General features: G+C 33.5%; 1 protein-coding gene across 2 annotated transcripts in view; it reads left to right on the top strand.

Moving 5' to 3' along the window:
• LOC119638650 (putative phosphatidate phosphatase) overlaps positions 1–21,505 on the top strand; it is a 55,902-nt gene that overhangs the window by 28,744 nt on the left and 5,653 nt on the right. Inside the window, exons 2-6 of one of the 2 annotated variants that reach the window (XM_038035554.1) lie at positions 6,073–6,224; positions 10,734–10,952; positions 16,335–16,514; positions 16,614–16,790; positions 18,870–18,987. In XM_038035554.1, coding sequence (XP_037891482.1) covers positions 6,073–6,224; positions 10,734–10,952; positions 16,335–16,514; positions 16,614–16,790; positions 18,870–18,950 — 809 coding nt within the window. In that variant the 3' untranslated portion in view covers positions 18,951–18,987. Of the gene's footprint in view, positions 1–6,072; positions 6,225–10,733; positions 10,953–16,334; positions 16,515–16,613; positions 16,791–18,869; positions 18,988–21,505 lie in introns of those variants that run through there. The other variant, XM_038035553.1, reaches the window with a different exon arrangement.

The raw sequence follows: 21,505 nt of genomic DNA, 5'->3' as shown, positions 1-21,505 counted from the left end.
AACAACAACAACAACAACAACAACAACAACAACAACAACAACAACAAAAGCAACAACAAGAAAAACAATACATAACCAAATGCTAGACAATGGGCATGATTGGTCGAGAATATAAGTGCGGTGCGCTCATGATTTTAGCTACATCAAGCAACCTGAGAAAGAATCGTTGAAAGAAGCCAAAAGTATTGCAAAAATCTTTTCATTCCTTTTGTTTTGCTGTTTTTGGTTTTTTCTACATTTTCTGAAAACATCCAAGGTAATGATGTTATGGCCATAAAGGCTTCTTTTGCGGTAATGATGTGCAACTAAAGGTAGAACAGATAAACAAAGATGTGATTTCTGATTGATTTAAGTCAGGCACGGCGATTATACTGAAAGATACTTTAGACTGTTGCTAGTAAGCAGACTTCTTAGGAAATGACTTTCAAGAGAGATATAAAAAAATAAAGAAGACAAAGAAAAAATGATTTTTTCATGTTTATTGTTGTGCTATCAGCAAAAAAAAAAAACAAAAAAAAAAAACGATTTTAATTTAAAACTTTTATATATACATACATTTTCCTCTTTTTTTTTTTTTTGCTTTTTCTCTTACTTCACCACAGGGTGGTGGTGGTGAGGTTTTTAACGATCCCAACTCCCTTGCCAAGTAAATTTATCTTTCATGCCTATTGGACAATCTCTATACGAAATTTATCATCATAAAATGAACTTCATTTTATGGCGCAATCATAAATTTCCCCATGATCATAAATAATCCAAAACATTTGTACATTTAAAGCATTTGAACATAAAAAAAAAAAAAAAAAAAAAAATGCATGGTCAAGAATTTTATTTCTTTCATATCTGTCTTAACTTAAATTATGGTTAGGCTGGGCCCTCCTAAGCAAGCAAACGGTAGCTATACAAGAAGAAAGGAAATTAATAGAATAAATTTTCTTGCTTATAAGCATTCAAGTAATAAAATTAAAAAAAAAAAAAAAAACAACAACGTAAACACAACGCAACATAAGACCGAATTTTGGTTACCCTCTCTGCTGCAAAAGGATAAGTTTTTGTTAATTAAATAAAATAAACGTATAGTTTACATATATAGTTTATATATATATATATATAAATCAAACAAGAATGTTCATGTTGTTATGTGGAGTCTTGATTGGACTCGGTTCATTTGAAAGTAATGTTCCATGGCAGGAACTGCCCGATAGGAACTTTAACGACATAATGCTGGAATTCGACAACAACAAGAGGCTTGATTTCGAGAGGACACTTGAAGAGACTTGATTTCAAGAAGACACTTGAAGAGACATGATTTCAAGAAGACGCTTGTGCGTTACAGTCTACCTTCAATAGGTCCTGGAATGGTTTTTTTCTTTTAATAGATGAGTGGAAATCAAGTATTTTATATGAGCTAATCATAAATGTCTAGCGGTTTTAAAAGAATTCTCTTCTAATCATTTAGAATAAGATTTCTTGGTACTGCAAAAGCAATTAAAGAAGTTTATAAACCCTCACTTAAGCAGTATTTATTACAATAATAAAATGTTTTCTGCAATAAAAAGCTTTATGCAAAGAATTAATGAAATCATAAAGCAAATATGCTGAACGCATACAATGATTGCCTATACATTTCGAGTTCAAGATAAAAGTCTATAAAAATCTACACATATTTTTAATGACACTATAAAGAAGTGTTAAAAAATTTGACTTCAGTAAGTCTATGGAATAGCAAATTGGAATAAACCACAACCGACCTTAAAAACGATGGCATTGATATATTTTCAAAGGTGTCAAGATAAATACAAAATTTATCTAGCAAAGACACCTAACATGATTAAGATATACTTGGGGTTGCCGGACCCCCTCCGTCCAAATTAGGATACGTAATGAATCTACCCAAAGAATACCTTTCATACAAGCTCAACAAATTCAAGTTCGGCTTGCCAGGACCATATTTAGCAGATTTGTGAAATTTTGCATTTTAGCATATACCGGCTAAGGGACAATGGCCCAAACCAAAAAACACCCCCGATATTCATCTAAGCCATGTGAGTCCGCAAGGAAATCCTTTTCAAACAAGCGAAACGCATTTAAACGGAGGCGTCTACAGAGCTCTGTTAGGGATATGGTAGGTGTCTTTGCTAGGTGAATTCGTATTTATCTTTAGACCCTTGATATTTTCTTAGATGCCTTATAAGAATCTCTTCACTATTATGAATTTGGAATGAGAAGCTCTTGAGAGATAACGACTATGCCCGAATTGAAAAAATTTCAAGGTGCGACTGCGAATATGCGATTTTAATAAAATACCATTAAATAGGTTTGGAAATACTACGGTCACAATGGAGTCCATAACTGTCAAAGTTCCATATCTTGGATAATATAGCAAATATCGGTCTGAAAGCAAAGTATATGATAACGGCGAGCTAAAAGATTCATCAAATCCTCCGGCATACCGAAAAGTATAAAGGAGCGATATACTTCTCGTAACTGAATTCCACATAAGTTGTAGCTCCCTCAGGTAGCATCTGAAGAATATTGCTAGCTTGGATATCGATTCATGCGGATTCAGCGAGAGGAAGAAGGAAACCTCCTATCATATCTTATACGAATACACAGCCATCTGTGGGCTCGGATACCAGGTGTTTGGCCAACACTTTATAACGGCGAACATCGTTTAACGTTCCGAATCTAAGAAGTTGTACAATCTTCTTAGGTCGTGATACATATTGCTTGAGGTTTGAACCCACGAATGCCGACTTGGTAGTCGCGACTCTTATCAACTCCTCTATGCGATATACTTGGCACTCTTCATGCTTTGCTTAATTCTATTACGCCTAACCTTAAAGAAGCCTAACAGGCTTGTCTTGTTTTTCGCAAATATTGAAACTTAAGATATACACTTTCAGCTGAACCCAATGAACACAATTTGAAAAAATACCTGAGATGGTCACAATCAAACCTAAACAGGTATTGATCTTAAGCTGGGTGGTACTAGTAAAACAAGGCATACGTCGTAAAGTTGGTTCCATCGAAATTGGCTTCTGTTTTAGATAAACTTCACTGAACTAATTAAGTGACATTTTGATCGATAAACTTGTAATGCCATCATTCCAGGGATCCTAGTTTAAAATTGAGCCAAAAGATTTTCATAGGTCGCCCTCGAAGTGACTTCTAGAATTCTGCAGGTAGAAAAATAAAAGGTAAGCGAACCAGGCAAGGTCCCAACTGGATACCTCAGAATGTTGCCGCTAATGTCTTCCAATTTTTGACGAATCATTAAAAATGTACCTAATGTGTGATTGACTTTACGCTCATTTATCACGAAAAACGCTACGAACTTTTTCCATAGCCTAACATTGTATGCAGGACATTGTGTAGCTAAAAGACTAACTGACACGTTCACAGTTAATAAAACTTGATCCAAACAATGATCCAAAGTGGCGGATGTCAAATATTCGTCTCCCTAAAAAATATGCGGAAATGTTGTTGGATTAAAATTCCAATAAGAAAATTTCTTTTTAAAAAAAGCGGGGGGTGGAAGTGGTTCCAAACAAAGAAATTTTCCAAAAAAATCTTTTTTTTTGGGGGTTGTTGGTTGTCGTCGTTGTTCTTGTTCGTATTTTTAGCATTCTTTATAGAGTCTTTATAAGAAGTCTTCTTCTTCTTTTTTTTTTAAAAACAATAAAACAAATTAACACACTCTTCAGGTCTTTGCACAATAAATCCTAAGAATTATTTCACTCTATAGAAGACAATACGCGCATTATGCTAATGAGTTCTATTTGCTTATACAAGTGCAGTCATAAATACATACTTCAAATTGCCTATCACGACAACTGAAAAGCATACACACACACACACACACACACACACACACACATACACACACACATGCAAACATAAACAGGAGAGGGCGGGCGAGTGCGCGCGCGCGAAAGACATTGACCATGAAAGTAGTGGTTCCTGTTAAGAAATAAAAAATAGTAGAAGAAAAAAAAAACAAACAAACAAACAAACAAGCAAACATAAAATCATATTTTCCTCAGACCATTTGCTTTTTCTTTCGCATTAAATGACATTTTCTGCGGCATTAAATTATTATTCTATATACAGCGACAGTGTTTTTTTTTTACATTTTCATAGTACTTGCATGCAAGGAGAGATGAGCGAACGAGCAATCATGATGTTTTAGTAGGCATGTATGGCTGGTGGAGGCGATTAAAAATTGCAGGTATTACGCATAATTGAAATTTATGTTTCTATGCTTGACGCAGTGAAAACACATACATACAGACAGCAAAGAAGAAGGTCTTTATTACCAGTCCTCTTTGTCTTGTTCTCTTATGGCGCTCATTATATAGTCTTAGTTTATGAAAAATAATTGTAGCATAAAATATGACGACTGCCAGAATCTTTTTATGATGATTTAATTTAGGGTATTAACGGCATCTAAATATTGCTTGCTAATGAATTTCTGTCTGCCTTAAAATTAAGAAATTTGAAGACAATCAGCATTTGTATGTTATTATTATGCATTAACTAGGTTTGCAAATTATTATTGCGTTTAATGAGATAATTAAAAGGAATTAAATTAATCCTTAATTTTTTTTATAGTTTTTTAATTAAAAAAATTTTTATATTTAATTCCAAGTAATTAAGAGTTGAAATTGAAATATCTTGAATGCTTCATATTCGTTTAGTCTACTTAGTTTTACATTTACAAAGAGTGACACCAGTGTACACTGATAACGCAATATTATCGCTTTCAAGATTTCGAGCAAATTTTATCATGATCGCCTTGTTCTAATTCCTATAATTTGAGAGATCTTACTCAAAGTTGGGCGATTTCGCTTCGGCCTGTATACGATTGAATTCACCCACGACTGCGTTTCATTAAAATTTTCCAAGTCATAAAAGTAGATTCAGCTTTCGAGGTTAAGCGAATCATAAAGCTCAGCTTGCATCACCAAACACGTGGATGGAATGACAACTGTTTGTTTTTAGATTTTTCGAGTTGTGAAAAATTTGAAACACTCTCTAATAAGCTCGGTAGACCCGCAAATTTCGACATCACCAAAGTCTGGCAATGTACTGCTGCACCCATTAGCCGAATCAGTTTGGTGAAGAACTTTTTCTCTCTTTTCATGTTTTTTTCTCCTGAAATTTTCAAGTCGCCATTGATCATAAACTGTCGAAAATTTGGTTTTGTGAACCTAATGTTACTTACGTATCCTAGCAACAAGAAAAAATGAAGTAAGCATTTCTTCTGAGGCGTATGAGAAGGCCTTCCACAGAAGGACGGACTTTTGCAACAGCCAGAAGAAAGCCTTAAAAACTATACATATCGCTGATCAGCATCCAATTGTCAATCGATTTGGGCATGTCCGTATGACCATCTGTGCGATCTCCTTGATAAACATTCCAAAAAATGAAGACATCAACTTTAAACTGGACATATCACGAAAATTTTCACATATATCCATACGTGGAAATGAATAACGGTATAAAAATGATAAAAGTCAACCGAGTCCATTCCATATTATCATCTATGGAACTTTCGCTTTTTCACTTTTTCCTTAAGCCTTTTCAAGATGACGGTGATGGGTGGGTATAAGAGATTTGACTAAAGCCGAACATTACGTTACTTGTTAAGTAATAATTTAGAATCTTTCTCTTATTATTAATAAAAGATTTATGTGGTAAATAATTAATTTTCATTATCTTTAAATAATGAGTTTTCGTGCACAGATTTCTGTGGAAAACATTTTGAAATTTTGTTTCCTCTTTCTATAAAGAAAGTTTTGTTTATAAAGTTTTATGCGAAATCATTTCATTTTTTTTTTTTTTTTAAGTTTAAAATTTTCCCGCTTCTTTTGTATTACGTGTTTTTAGTGAATAATGAGGAAGTTGCTTTGAAATGTTTATGATCTCTTTAGATGTTTTTAACTCAGTTCTCTAAGATTTTTTATTTTTAATGAGTTTTTCTTTTCTACATTTAATGCTGTACCGAAACCAATTGTTTATTAAATCTATTCATTGTTTTGTTTTTTTCTTTTTGTATTTTCGTTGCAGTCGGTTTGCCAATATTGCTATTCTTTATATGGGGCGATCCGTATAAACGCGGTTTCTTTTGTGACGATGAGTCTCTGATGCATCCCTTTAAAGATTCAACCATAAAAAGTTGGATGCTTTATGTAATCGGTTTGTTGATACCAATTGGTGTGGTAAGTAAAATAAAACAAATTTTATATTTATACCGATATGTATGAAAATTGTCTAAGTCAAGAATTAGAAAAAACAAAAAAAAAAACGAATAAAAAATTATTTACATATTTCACTTACTTAAATCGTTATAGTCTAAACAAATTGCGGAACTTTAGGAATATTGAAGTATTAGTTAGAGTGGAAGAAAAATACAAATTTAAACTTTATTTGTTCAAAAAGGCAGACACTTTTTACTTAAACGATTTTGACAGTCACCGCAATACATTTATGTATTTTACGTTCTTTTCGAAACCATTAGCTTGGCGCTGAGCTTGTTTCTATTTCGGTTTCAATTCGCAACCGAATGGAAGTTTCATGTAAGCTTTTCTTGTAAAAAAGGAATTTTATACCTTACACCACAAGTGGTATAGGTAGGATATATTAAGTTTGTGTGGACGGTCTACAAGGGCTTTAAGGTAGACGCATCTTTTATTATACCAAAGCTTGTCTGTCTGCCTGTCCGTCCATCTGATGACTGTCTATGTATTTTGTGTTCGCAACTTTTGAGATATTTTAATGAAATTTCGTTCGTTTCGAAGATCGTTATGTGAAAAAAAATTGCAATTTTCATAACTTCAAACCCGGTTTTTAATATTATTTGGTTCAATTTTTGTGGCAATTTTTTGAAGCCTCTCTCATATAATGGTTCCTACGAAAACTTAATCTTTATATTGTAAGAAAGCGTAACTTTTTATATTTCATAGTCAAAATTAGTCCATAATAGTAAATTGCTATAGAAATCAACCTTAGTGAAATTAGACCCCGTAGATCTACTTTTTGGGCTTTCATGAAAAGCGCGCCTTTGCATGAAAATAATGGGTAATATTTGGTGCATTATTACCGAAAGGAGCGGATAACTGTATTAGGCGAAGTGGTGTAGGGCATCTAATTGCCGGCATTGCCCAATTACAATGTCCCTTATTGTTTTATAGAATAAAAGTTCAAATTTATATCATGCCGTTGGGCAAAGCCCCCGGAAAGCCGGGATGCGATCAAGCGAAAAAAGAACTGGCCCACAGTACAATATAAGGACCTATTTCCAATTTCAACTGGCGTACAACGACTTTCAATGTTTTTGCAAATAGTTTCACTTCTGCGCTTATGAATACGTCGACTACAGCAATTAACAGATAGATGGGCAGGCGCGTTTGTCGGACAGGAGGGACTGACAAACATTTTTACAACGATTCAGGCTTAATACCCATGAATAACGTGCAAACTTTGAAGGTTTTCTTAAACTCCCTTCTGAGTGCTGCAAATGTTCCGATAAAAGAATGATAATATAATATTGAGAAGGCGTGGTCTATTCTTCCCCTCTTTGCACGGCTACTGCGGCACTATACATATAACATATATATGTGCAAATCGTTGTATCTGCTGTGGTTTGTAACAAGCAAAAAATCAACTTTGTTTTAGAGAGGCCGTCTCACGTTACAATGTACTGTGGCCTTGTGCTGTGGCCGATTTGGCTTAATTTCAATAACAATCTGCGTGCAAGAACTTCCAATTGTTGCGCATTTTTTTAAGCCCGCTACGGAATGGGCGAGCGTGCATCACCGACATTCAACAAATGGGTAGAGGCATAAATCGGTTTTGCGTTTGACGCAAGAATATTTATACTTTATGAGGTTACCCCTTCGAGGTGCTGCAAACGTTTAGACAAAGTGGATACACTGCGAATCTGAATAAACGAATCAAGAAATAAAAATGTTCGTCAATAATTTGAAAAACTTATGTTCGAATATTTGTTAGAATGGGCGCTTGTATGCTCTTTTCGTACGCCCATAATTGAATAACGAACGAAAAACAAAGAAAACAACGCCACGAGCCAAATACACATACATACAATCGTTTTCTTATTTATTTTCCTTTTAACACTTTTGTAAACAATTGTTGTTGTTATTATCATTAGGCGGAAAACATATGTTTTGCTTTTGATATTATTTTGATATTATCATCACTTTACAAATTAAAGCCAAGCTACCGCGCTGCCTTCATAATAATAACAACTTATCGACATATGTTTGCAATTATATCTCATTGTATACTTTATTCAATCACATGACGCAATTCGTTATTATTTGTTAATAGACTTACAAGTTACATGAACTCTCCACGATTGGGATATTGAACCATTGAATCAAAAGCAATTGCATTGAAGGAGCAGGCAGTTGTTATAAAATGCCAATTTATGGATACACTTTAATGGAAACCATTGTTACATAAAATCAAGGGCATTTATATATTTCCATATTCATACGGTAGTATATGAATGTGTATGAAAACCACTCTCGAGAATGGTCTCGGCCATAAACATGAATCAAGCAATTAGGTTCAGTTATAAATCATTTAACTATAAATAGGTTATTGATACGTACATTAATTGTGGTCATTAAGATATTATCATTTCCATGGTCAAGTTTTTTTTTTTTTTGTTGTAAAAAAAAAAAAAAAAAAAAAAAAAAAAAAACTAAAAGAATCTGGTACATGATCTTGAAGTTGAAGTCTATTAAAGCAAAAAAAATTAATTTTTATTTCAATTCCCTAAAGGAAAATGAAATTTAAAATATTAAAAAAAAAAAAATTATACTATGCATAAACAATTTAAAACACATGGCTAATATTCATATATATATAGAATGATAACACCTTCGGGGAAAATATTGACACAATTTAATTCATTTAATTAAACTTTGTTTTAATGGTCATAAGCAAGAGAACACTAAAGCAGCGATTGCGAATTGAAAGCTAATCTTACATTGCAATATACCCTACACGAAATGTGGCACAAAGGCGTATTAAGTTTCTAGATCCACTTTTAATTATACCGCTCCCATTTAGAAACATTTTCTGAATCTAAACCTGTCTGTCTGTCTGTCCATTTCGTTTTTTTTTTTTCTTAATCTTCAACCTACAGATCACAGTTTTGGCTCATCGATATGTTTCAGTTCTAGGATGAATGTCCCGCAAATTGGCTTGGATCGGCCTACTTTTCGACTACTTCCCATATAATATCCCATTTTGAAAAGTCGTTATAACTTCTTCTTTTTTTTTTTGTTTTTTTTTTTGGATGTTGAGTTAATGTGCACTAAGCCAAAAGTCATAATATGAATAACTGTATTAAGCGAAGTGGTGCAGAGAGTATTTAATCGTGAGTCTTGACTCATTATAATGTTTCTTCTTCTTCTCTCTTTTTTCTGTAAATGAGAGCGTCAAAAAAACAAACCACCCTCGAAAAATGCAATGTACCGACATACTTTTATAGTAAAGAACACTAGTCCAACTAAGTCCGCTCGTAATGGTTAATGATAGGAATGATAAGAAAAACGACACGCTCTCTACCGCTCCGCTACATTCGTTTTTCTTTCTTATGTTGAACATTTCATACCGTAGGTGATCTCTTTTATTGCTGGTAGATATTATGTCGTTGCCCCAAAACGATTCCTATATAATACAGGATTCACCCGGAAGCAATCAAGTCCTTTAACTACGTAGAAGTGAGTATGCGCTATCGTAAAGTGACCAGAAAAAAAGCGAGAAGTCACCCATATCTATCCAATGTTGCAAACTATCCAAAATTTTATATTTTTCTTGTGAATGTTCTTTATGTATATTATATTTACATATGTTATTAGACAGATATGTATGTATAGACAGGTACGTATATACGCATGACCAGCCACTTAATTTCCTATACCTGTAGTCATGGTAGTGGTCAAGCAGAATTATAGGCAGAGAGACTAAAGAATTTTCTTAAAGTAAAGGTAATGCATATAAGCGATTCGGCCACAGCTAAAAATATAATTTTCTTGTTTTTCCCCCTTTTTTTTGCATTTACTATGATTAGTGGGTCGAAAGAAAATTTTTTTAGATAATACGTCGTAGTTTGTTTACATTAATCAAACCCGATCAAAGTCTCAACACAGCACTGAGTGAACGCCGCTTCGTGATCGATAATTTCGGCTATGCGCAAAGTGCAGTCATTGTCTGTATGCAGGTATATGCTTTTTCCGAAATTTTTCTTTTGCTGAGTACGTTTCACTAAGGCACTAGCAAGGACTTGCGGAATTTATCTTATATCAATACAATATACAAATGTATATACAATTGAGAAACCAGCATACCTATGCTGGTGTCACATATAAAATGACAGGACCTCGTCTGTCAAAATATCCCCACACACGTACGCATATAACTTTTGCTACACTTGCAGTTGCATAGAGAAGACTTTTTCCTTTTTTGTCCTTGCAAAACTGCTACTAATTTATTCCTATATCAGTTATCAGGAATCTTTCAGGGAACCTCTGCTATTACCAAATACTTATTTAACAATAAATTTATCTTTACAGGAAAAGGCATTGTGTAAGGGTAGGCTCTACCCTATTTTCATTCAAGAAAAATTCTAATTTATTATGAATCCTTTCTCCTTCTCACACTAAATTCTTGATTTTATTATTATAACTTTACAGATGTTATTAGTTGAAATATTACAATCTCGACACAATGAAAGGATATCGAATGGAAATTCTACCTCAAGACGTTACGTGTTCATGGATTATGAAATTCCCGATTGGATGTTAGAGGCTTATAAAAAAATCGGTATCTTTGGTTTCGGTGTACTTGTAACGCAGCTAACAACGGATATTGCAAAATATTCTATAGGACGATTACGGCCGCATTTCTTCGCGGTAAGTCAATTTATATATTATTTTTACACTTATTTCACAAATAAAACACACATCTGTTAATAATTATCTGAGAATTTGTCTCTTGTTACAAAAAAAAAAAAAAAAAAAAAAAACAGAAGAAAAAGGATAAGTAGTCCATAAAACTAGAAAACACATGTCAAGCACTTAGTTTTCGTTTCGTATGTAAACAAGAAGAAAGGGTTCATTTTATGAGCGAGAATTGATGTTTTTATTGCCTCGTCATCCATCAGTCCTCTCATTTTCTGTGTCAATAAAGCATAACAAGTAAAGAGTTTTTGCCATTAAATTATATGTATAGTATAACTAAAAGACTTGAAAAATAAAAAAAATTCTCAATGAATTTTCAAAAGTATAAAAAAAAAAAAAAAAAAAAAAAAACGTAAGCTCTTCTTCATGTAAGTGGGTTAAAGTAAATTACACTTGTTTTTTGCTTATTTTATTCAATTTCTTACAAGCATTTATGGTTGCCTTCCCTTTTTGTTACTTAAAGTTAATGACGGGACTAGAGAGTTCTTTTAATAGTCATTTTGCTTAAAGAAATTTCATTTTACTTATTTTATTCATATGCACACACATATATATATATATATATATATATATATATTGTAGCAGCTGTTGATGTCCCCTTTTGCATAAAAGCAATCAACTTGTTTGACTCTTTCGGGGATAATCATTTACAAGTATTTTGTATATATTATGCTTTGTGCATGACATTGAACAACCCTTTGCGTTTTTCGACTCTTTGTTTTATTATTTATGAATTTTTTTTTGCACTTTTTTTCTCCTATGGTGATGAGAAATTATGTGTTAAAAACTTAGCGCTATCTAAAGTCTTTATCTAGGTCAGGAACTCTCAAGAGTGCTTTATCTCATTTTATTTTTATATCCACCACTATAAGATGTGGGGTTATACTCATTTCGTTTTTTTTTTTTTATGAATATAGAATCCAAAAGGAAGTTTCCAAGACCCTATATATATATATATATATATATTCTTGATCAAAGTGAAATCCGGAGTTGATTTATCCACGTCAGTCCGTCCGTAAGGTATGTTGTTGCCACTCTACTAATCGCAAAAATGAAGATATCGACCGAAAATTTGGTAGAAATATTGAAACTTTCTTCATGCAAGCTAGCATTGAAAATGGCCCAAATCGGTCGGAGCGAAAGCGCGCAGTGGAGCGTAAACTGAACGCAATTCAGTTCTTTTTAAAAAAAATTTGTGGAGTTTTACTCATCACTCGGAGATTATGAAAGTTAGAAGTCCAAAATTTTCCACATTTACTTTACGAAAAACTCTACTCTTTAGGTTCAAAAATGAAACCAATCGACCATGCCCGCACAAGGTTACGAGTAATTAAATTTTATTTTTTTCACTTTTTTGAGATTTTATGCTTATTTATCATAAGACAAACAAGACAGAATGTTTAAAATTATTTTGTACACTCCTTAAATGAAGATATATTATCTGCCTAAAAATAGATTAATTTGAAGATAAATATGGTAGACATCGCGATTAATTTTTTCTTAATAATACCAGCGATATGGGTATCAAACAAAAGAACTTAGAGAGTAGACTGCGAAACACATAGTGGCGGGTATCCGAGATTCGGCTTCTGCCGAATATAACTTTCTCACTTGTTTTAGGGGTATTAAGACTTCATTTCGGCTATATCAGCCATAAAGCACTTTACGAGTACAGTCTCCACTTGATTTACACGATGGATAATTTATTTAAGAGAGAGGCTTTATCGCATGAAGGTTTTGAATGTGAGGGCAGGAAGGAGGAAGGTGATCTAAAAATAACTATAAGTAAGCAATAGGCCTGTAATAAAGAGTAACCTACCCCAAAAGACAACCATACCCCGTAGTTGTCAATGCACTCCTGCTTCACGTGTGCTTGCCGATATCATTGTCATTAATCAAGAAAGAACAACCCCGAACTAATTTTAGAAATTCACGCACACCACCTAAAGCCCGACCTACGAATTGAAAACGCCTTAGCTCAATATTTTAAAAGCCTTTTGGTTGGTGTTATTTGTTATTTAAAAATAGTGACCAAATTTAAAAAAATATAAGAAAAACTATGCATTTATATATCCTACGTCTCTTAAAGCTATAGGTATTCAACCAAAAGAAAACTGATCAACGTTATGGCTGGATAAAGGCAAATTTTACATACTCTACACCACTTCGTCTAATATAATCCTTTATACAAAATCTATTTTGATCAGACAGTAACAGAAATTGCATCTTATTGTCAGAGAAGCGATTATATGGCAGAAGGCCCAAGACGTGAACTCTAGTGATCCAGATTTAGCGAAGAATGTATGATTGGTTATCTATTTTCATCAAAAATACGAAAAATGACACATTGTTGCCCTACGAAGGTGTGTTTTTCGTGAAAAGGTTAACGTATACTTGGGCTCATATTATTCGAAGAAAGTTTATAGGTTAAATCCCTCTTTTGAAACATAAAATACTAAAAATTAAGTTCTGTTGGCACATGAAGGTGTTATTTTAGGGGAAACTATTTACATTGGAACGGACTGAAAAAGAGGTTTGATTTCCTTTAATATTTTTTCTATTCGTTTTGTATTCCAGCGAGTTTTCCAGAATTTTTCATATAACGATCGACCTGTTTGAAATAGGAAATAGCAACAGTAATCGAGTAGCCGTGAAGATGGTTCAATTCACTTCGCTTGCAATAGAGTCATTGTACGTAATGTCAAAAAAGTGTGCGTTGAGGAAAATCGTGCTTGGACAGACAAATGGGGGGAGATAGGAAAATGGACAGGCCGTATTAAATGGACTGAGAAAACACGAATAACAGGCGGGTGGACATAACTAAATCAAAGTACAAACAAATATACTAAATATACACACTTATATACATATATCTTTTGTCTCATGAAGTCTCTAAGCTATCTTTCTCAGTGTTACAAACGCAATGACAACACTAATATGTTAGTATTTTTCACCATTAGTTACGAAATTAGAAATGGGTCTGTGACTCCTTTCATTTTTCATATCTAAAGCCGGGAGATTATTATTTGGTAATCATTTCAAAATTATTGTCTCAAAGCAAACAAGAGATTCGAGTAACAAAGGATTTCCTAAGAAAATGCATATTTTGTAGGCATAAAAAAAGTCTACCATAAAAAAATAGTCGACTATTAATTATTATAATAAATCTGTAGCTTTTCATGTTAATGAAGTTAACTGTTCTTAAAGCTATTAGTTCCGGGACTTTCCATCTCCATACAATGATTATATATATATATATCTTTATATAAACATTAAAATCTTAAAAAACTTTTAATTGAACTTTTTTTTTCTTTACTTTTTTTTTCTATAAACTTATTATTTCTTGTGCAGACTCAACTCATTTCGTATACTGTTTCAACCATTTTTCATTTAGACGTGAGTGAAACCTTTAACAGGCAGAAAGTCATTTATTTTCCATACAACCTGACCCCTCCTTAAACTTATTGAGTATAAAACCCTTCCCCACAAAGATGTTAATTTAGATTAATGATCAACAATTCAATAACAACATCATGCAACAATAAAAAAAAAAGAAAAAAAAAGAAATCAAAAAAAAGAAAACGTCTTCCTTTGAAGGCTTACATAAGACTTTTTGTGAATCTTAAGGCAATCATCCAATGCAGTCGCAATACCACCCAAGTTATTAGCAAACTGGTATTTCTCACGATTTTGTAACGCAAGACATTTGTAAAACAGCAGCAAGGCAGAATAACAATAAACATTAAGACCCGGTGTGAAAAGATCATTAATCCAAATTATTTCAGTGAATTCAAAAGAAATGAATGACAGTGATGTCGTTAAAGTGAAGATCAGATAGCATGAAACCAAGTTATTAGCAAACGAAACAAATCGTAAAACGTATATTCATAAAATATTAGTAGTTTTTCTAAGAAAGCAGAAGCATTATATAGATGAGAAAAAAAACAAAAAACCAAAAGACATTGTCTTCAAAAATTTCGAGATTGAATGAAAAAAAAAAAAAAAAAAAACAGAGAAAAAAATTATATTCAGTCATGACCGATTTTTTTATACCCATCCTCATTATTCTAAAGAGGAGAAAAATTAATTTTTCATACTTTATAATATGAAGTGGGCGCGGCTGATTTTTTCCATTTTCAAAATAAAGCTTTTCGTCGTATAGTCATGTGGACGTTGTAGGCGTGCCCTCGAAAAAGTTTAAGTCAGTTCATTTTTGCTAACGAGGAAATATTTATCACAGATATTACATAAACGGACAGACGGACATGGTTAGGTGCATTCGAAATTTGTACAAACTGGTTAAGAATCTATATATTGTATGGGGTTTTTGGAGCACGCTTCTGCGCATAATAAAGGTGATAAGGAAAAATTAAATTTTAATACCCTACAACATTGGATAGGCGTGGCCGACTTTTCCATTTTTGTAAAGGCATACAGGGTCGCCATCACCATCGCGGATGGTTTTTCCTATTTTAGTGGAAATTAAGTCAAAGCAAGAATCACAGAAAGCAAAAGTGTTCATAGCTTTTGTTACATAGGCTTGTGAACGTTGTAGACGCGTCTTTGGAAAAGTGTTTGTCATTTCCAAATGCTTTGGCACTTTGTAGGCGATATCTTCTATTTTACGAAAGGGACAATGTTAGTGCACAATTACGCGGACGAAGGGACGGACATGCTTAAGTATATTTCGAATTTGAAAGTGGCCAAGAATTTATAGATTTTTGAAGCTTGCATTTGTTCGTTATAACAGTTTTGAAACAAATCCAAGGTATGACGCACTATAAACTTGAACAGGGTCGAACGATTGTTTCTAGCGTATTTTTGGGGATTTATTTGCTATAGTTCATGAGTAATAAGCAAAAATCCAATTTTTTGTTCGTTTCGAAAAGCAGAAGCCCGGCAAATTATATACTATTGCAGGCGTGTCCTTAGACCGATTTAGACATTTTCAATACCAATCTGCGTGCGTGAGCTTACAATGTTTGTGAAGCCGATAACTTCATTTTTGCGGCCAGGAGAATGATCACAACACATATTACACAGACGGACAGACGGACAGGCTTGATTCGATTCAGAATTTAATGCCGGTCAAGAATATATGTCTGTATGGGATTTCTGAAGTTTACTTCTGGGCGTTGCAAACGTTTTGAAAAAATGATTATGCCGCTTATTCTTCAGCGATGGCTATACAAACACTTCAAAAGGAAAACCATTTGCCGTTAAGAGTGAAAGTATAGTATAGTATATCTACCTGTTTTTGTTTTCCTTTTATTACTAAATAAAATAAAATATATAATAATGTTAATCTTCGTTTTCTTTTCGTTTTTCTTTTAGGTTTGTCAACCGATAATGCCTGATGGAACTACGTGTGCCAGCTTTTTAAATCAACATAAATATATTATGGATTTTCATTGTAAGGGTTTAGGTTCTACGGAGCGTATGCTGAAAGAGGCTCGTTTGTCGTTTCCTAGCGGTCATTCAAGTTTCAGTTTCTTTACCATGGTTTATCTGGCGGTTAGTATTGAATTTTAAAAATTTTCTATTGAAAATTTATTTATTTATTTATTTTTTTTTTATATATATCTATATATTTTTGATTTTTCCCTTTATTAGATGTATTTACAATCGCGCATGACTTGGCAAGGTTCGAAATTGTTACGACATTTCTTGCAATTTTGTTTTATTATGGTTGCCTGGTATACTGCATTAAGTCGTGTATCGGACTATAAACATCATTGGTCGGATGTGTTAGCTGGCACTGTTATAGGATCGCTGCTAGCGATAGTGGTGGTAAGTTAGAAAATCAAAAAGCAAAGCTAAGCTTAAAAACTTAAAGGCAAAAAGAATTTGAAATTACTTTGGGGGCAACCAGAAGTAGTCATCAGACAGTCCTTAAAGACATATAGCCGTAAACTTTGGTCTTCCTCCATTCGTATACCCATGCCTACTGAGGGCTTCCCCACAGTGTTTGAAAGCTCATTTAGGAAATTGACGCTTGATGCATTCACTTCCAAATATAACGTCGTGATCTTCCCCCACTCTTTGCATAATTGCTTAAAAATTGCTATGATAAGTGTAAGAAGACGGATTGACAGGCACCGAAGAGGTTAGTCCATCCGAAAGAAAAAGATTAAATTTGTACTCTTTCTGCTTAGGTCACAATTTCGATCGGCATTATTGGAGAACATTACTCTGTAATCTCAAGTGAGAAAATTGAAGAAAAAGTTGTCGAGTTTCCTAGACTCCCTTGGTGTATTTATTTTAAAAACGAAGCAATGCAAGTTTCTGTGATGTTTTCTAGTCGCTTTAAAATAATAAATTAGGAAGGAAATCGAAGAATAAGGGACAACACTTCCTAACTCACGCAAGCCATTGTCACCTACATAAATCTGGATCGTCGGAACAGTGTAAGTGAACTGGCTAAAGCATAAGCTACACCGCGATTTTACTTGACTTGAATAAGTCTTCTGTGCTTGTGGTCATCATTTTATGTCGTTAAGATCTTTTCACCCGAAAAAGTCCACAATTAAACAAAACGCTTGTTTCCTTTAATGTGTTGATCTAAGATTGCATTCATTCACGATTATTCCAAAACTTGCCGCAGTGAGCCTTCACTCCAGCGAATTGCAGCATTTTATAAGAATCATATAAAAATTTCAAATAAACACCAATGAATTCGGAAAATATAGAAACACTCTTGTCAATATTTTCACTTAGGATTTTTGGTATCCAAAGTTCGCTTAGTACGTAAGTAGCCTTTCATGGGAATGTGAGCCACATGGTGACTGTTTATAAGAATATGAGCCACGTAAACCCGAAAAGAAGAAATTCATAAACATAAAACATTTATATATATTTTACAAATATATATAAGTATATATATGTTTTATATATGTTCTATTTATATGATATGTATATTGAATATATATAGAAAAACATTTTTTTATATCTACACCCTACCGCTTGTGGTACAGGGGATATTAAGCTAGTGCGGACGTATATAATACCCAGAAGGGATTAAGATATGCTCACCTTTTATTATACCAATCGATTCAGAAACTGAATTGATCTGAACCTGTCCGTCCCTCTGCCCGTCTGATGTCTGTCTCGCTAAATATCCCAAATTTTGGCAATATTATGATGACATGTGGTACAGTGACTTGTTTTGAACTAAGCACGAACTCTGTTGAAAATGGTGCGGAACGGTCTACTTTTTTGACCACTCCTCCTATAATAATTTTGAAAGACGTTATATAGAAAAGAATTGCTATTTTTAAAATTTTTTAGCAAACGTGGCTAAGTATTTCAGCATTCTACATTGATATAAAAACATTGGTCCGGCTGGGGTAATTTTTTAACCCCCTCTCATGCAAAGAAAACTAAAGTTCATAACACAAAATTGTCTACTTTTCAATGCTTAATGATGATAATAATCAGGTCATAATAGTAATTTAAGATAAAAAAATTAATTATAGCAAATTTGGACCATCTCGGCATATTTTTTGAATTCTACCCCTATGAAGATTTTCTTGAAAATTGATCCTTTGTAGACCAGAAAAGTCTAGGATAGGAGCTATGTTAGTCAAAGGGATGTAGGGTATGTAATGATCGGCATTGTCCGAATATAATTTTTTCCCTTGTTTCATGTAGATTTTTATTACCTACCTTTTCTTCATTCCTAATGATTAAAAACTTTACTAATTAATTTTGTTTCTCGCGTATATGAGAGGTGCTAACTCGCTCCACCTTAGCATATTCTTTTAATGCACGATTTATCTTCTAAGACATTATCGTATTTCTTCTATATAATATTTCGGTTTGGAAGCTCATAAAATTTGTTTTTGGTTTTCATCTTCATCTTCATTTTAGCCTTACTTGATGCCTGATAATTGCTTTAAGTTGGATACAGTCTGGCCTAACAAGATCCAAGAGCAAGACAAAGATGAATAAGTAGACCTTTTCTTTTTCTTTTTTTTTTAAATAAATTCCATGGTTTTTTGAAATATCATCATTGCATTTTTAAAGTGATTAAAAATTGTTAAAAAAAAAGAATATAATTTTAAGAAAAAATTAAATAAAGGGTTTTAAGTAATTAAAATAATATAAACATTTTTTTTTTTTTTGGTGATTTGTGTAGAAGCTCCAGAGAACACCGAAAATGCTTACAAAAAATGTCTATTTGCCTTTTTTAGTATTGGAAATGAAAGAAAAGAAAAGAAATGGAAGGATGCTTAACATGAATACTTTTGATCGACATAGAAGTCTTCCATATTTTTTTTCGGTCTTCCGTTAATTTCTTAAACATCTCAACAACTTCACCCGAATTCCCCATTGTAGCATTTCCATTGACATTGAGTATTACGGAAAAGCCAATGAACTCTGGATCCGCCTATGACCACAAATCAATGTTTATTATAGGCTTGCTCGCCTGGCCCTTTATATTCCTTAAGTTTCAAAACCGGAAAATTTGAGATGAAAATCTATAATTGGATATCTACATTGTCGAGTCAAGTTATAGCATAAGCGCGATCTATCCGTAAACAGAGCCAGATTAATCTGAGAGATGATATCCAAAACTTGTTTGATATAAATTTCGACATAACATAAATTTGTTATTATTATTATTATTATAAATTTAGTCAGAGAAAAAGTTCTAAGACTAAAATCTTAAATCACTAGCATCTAAGGCTTTCGGCTTTATTAAAAACTCTACCGCGTTTGAGATTTGAACCCACGACCATTGAGTTGCTAGTCGAGACTCTTGCGTGCTCGGCCACTCAGGCCGATAACCATAAATTTAATAAAGGTATTCAATAGTTATGGGCCGTGCAGGATATCCTACGATCACTGCATACACAAAAACATTTTAAGGCAATCGTAAATGTATTGTTAGGTACGCATAGACAGCATTATCACGGAACCGTCCTGCAATTCCAAATTTGAAAGAACAGCAAGACCTTATAAGGCAGAAATATGACTTTTTTTACACCTTACGCCACTTTTGGTAGAAGGGTATTTTAAGTTTGTGCGGATGTATGGGGCACCTAAAAAGACTTGAGATAGACCCATCGTTCATTACACCGATCAAGTCAGAATCACTTTCTGAATCGATTGAAGCTTATCAGCTAGTCTTGATTTGATTTGATTGAAATTTGGTTTGACGTGTCGCGTTCCAGACCAAGGAAGAAATCTATTCGATTCGCTGGTTCGGACCGGAACCATTTCGACCATTTCTCCTATAACAATTTATTTTGAAAAGTTTTCTTAATATAGTTCTTCAACTATCAACTAAGTGGTGTATCTTCTTCTTGTAGAGCCGTTATGCCATTCCCAAAAGACCTTTTCGAAATTTCGAATGAAGAACTGAAAGTGGTTTCCACAGGCAACAGTCAGTTGTGTTACAACATGATCAGGGTCTTGCAGAGGGCGAAGCAAATGTTATAACAAACAGTTAGTTTAAGGTCCCAGTAAAACGCATTCAACAAAGCTCACAAGAGGATACCTGATCCTGTCCACCAAAACTTTACCTTATATGGCTGCCAGATTAAGTTTGCTTCTTTTTTTGCACAACTTCACCTATCTAGGATCATGATCCAAAATTCTTGTCGCATGTAATCCAGTTTTCATCTACAAAAAGGGCTATGTTTCGTTTCTTTTCGACAGCTATCGGAGATTCGGAGATTGCTGATCGAACAAGTTGATAGGAGGCGCGATTACCAAGTCAATTTTCGCGGATTCAAATTTAATTGCGGAAAACCATACTTGATGGTAGTTATGCTCAGTCGATAAATGCATAACATGGTCCATTGAATTTTTCACAATTGATTGATATGCCAAATTGATAGCCAAATTTCGAACTTCTTTTCTATCCAATTCAAAACGGGTCAAAACGTTTAGTTCTGCAACGATGTCATAAGATTGTGTCAGCACTCCGCATTTTTTTTTTTTTTTTTTTTTTTTTTTTTTGGAAGAATTTTATCAACTTCATCAATCATTGGACGATCAGACAATCAGTGCACATCCTTGAGATCGAAATTTCTAAAGCGAAAACATGGAAACGATTTGCATAAGCTGCTGATTTTTCTGACAAGACGTCTTCACCGTAGGCGTCAGAAAGTTTTTCATAAGCGAAGCGTTATCACTTTGTCAAAGTGACGGTGGACTGTGAAAAATATAAAGGAGTTTATGAAACTGAATGAATGAAAAAATATTGTGTTGGCTTTCACCTTTTATATATAGTAAGAGTTGATAGGTTGTTAGCGATGCCAAAGTTTGTCTAATGAAACGTCACGAGCTCTTTGTAATTTGAATAATTGAAGTTACGATTACGATCTCGAAACTTTTTCACAAAAACAATTCCGTTTTCGAATTTGTTATCGCATTCGTTGACGCGGTACCCTGCAGCAAATTATGCATACACGTGCATGTTGTTTACGGCTACTTGTTAAGCGCAAAATTTTCTTTTATCTTATAATTTAAGCTCAACATTTCCTCCTAAAATCATT

This window comes from Glossina fuscipes, unplaced genomic scaffold (genome assembly GCF_014805625.2).
Source record: "Glossina fuscipes isolate IAEA_lab_2018 unplaced genomic scaffold, Yale_Gfus_2 91, whole genome shotgun sequence".
Taxonomy (NCBI): domain Eukaryota; kingdom Metazoa; phylum Arthropoda; class Insecta; order Diptera; family Glossinidae; genus Glossina; species Glossina fuscipes.
The sequence above is the reverse complement of the archived record's forward strand: the minus strand, read 5'-3'. Positions and strand labels throughout refer to the sequence as shown.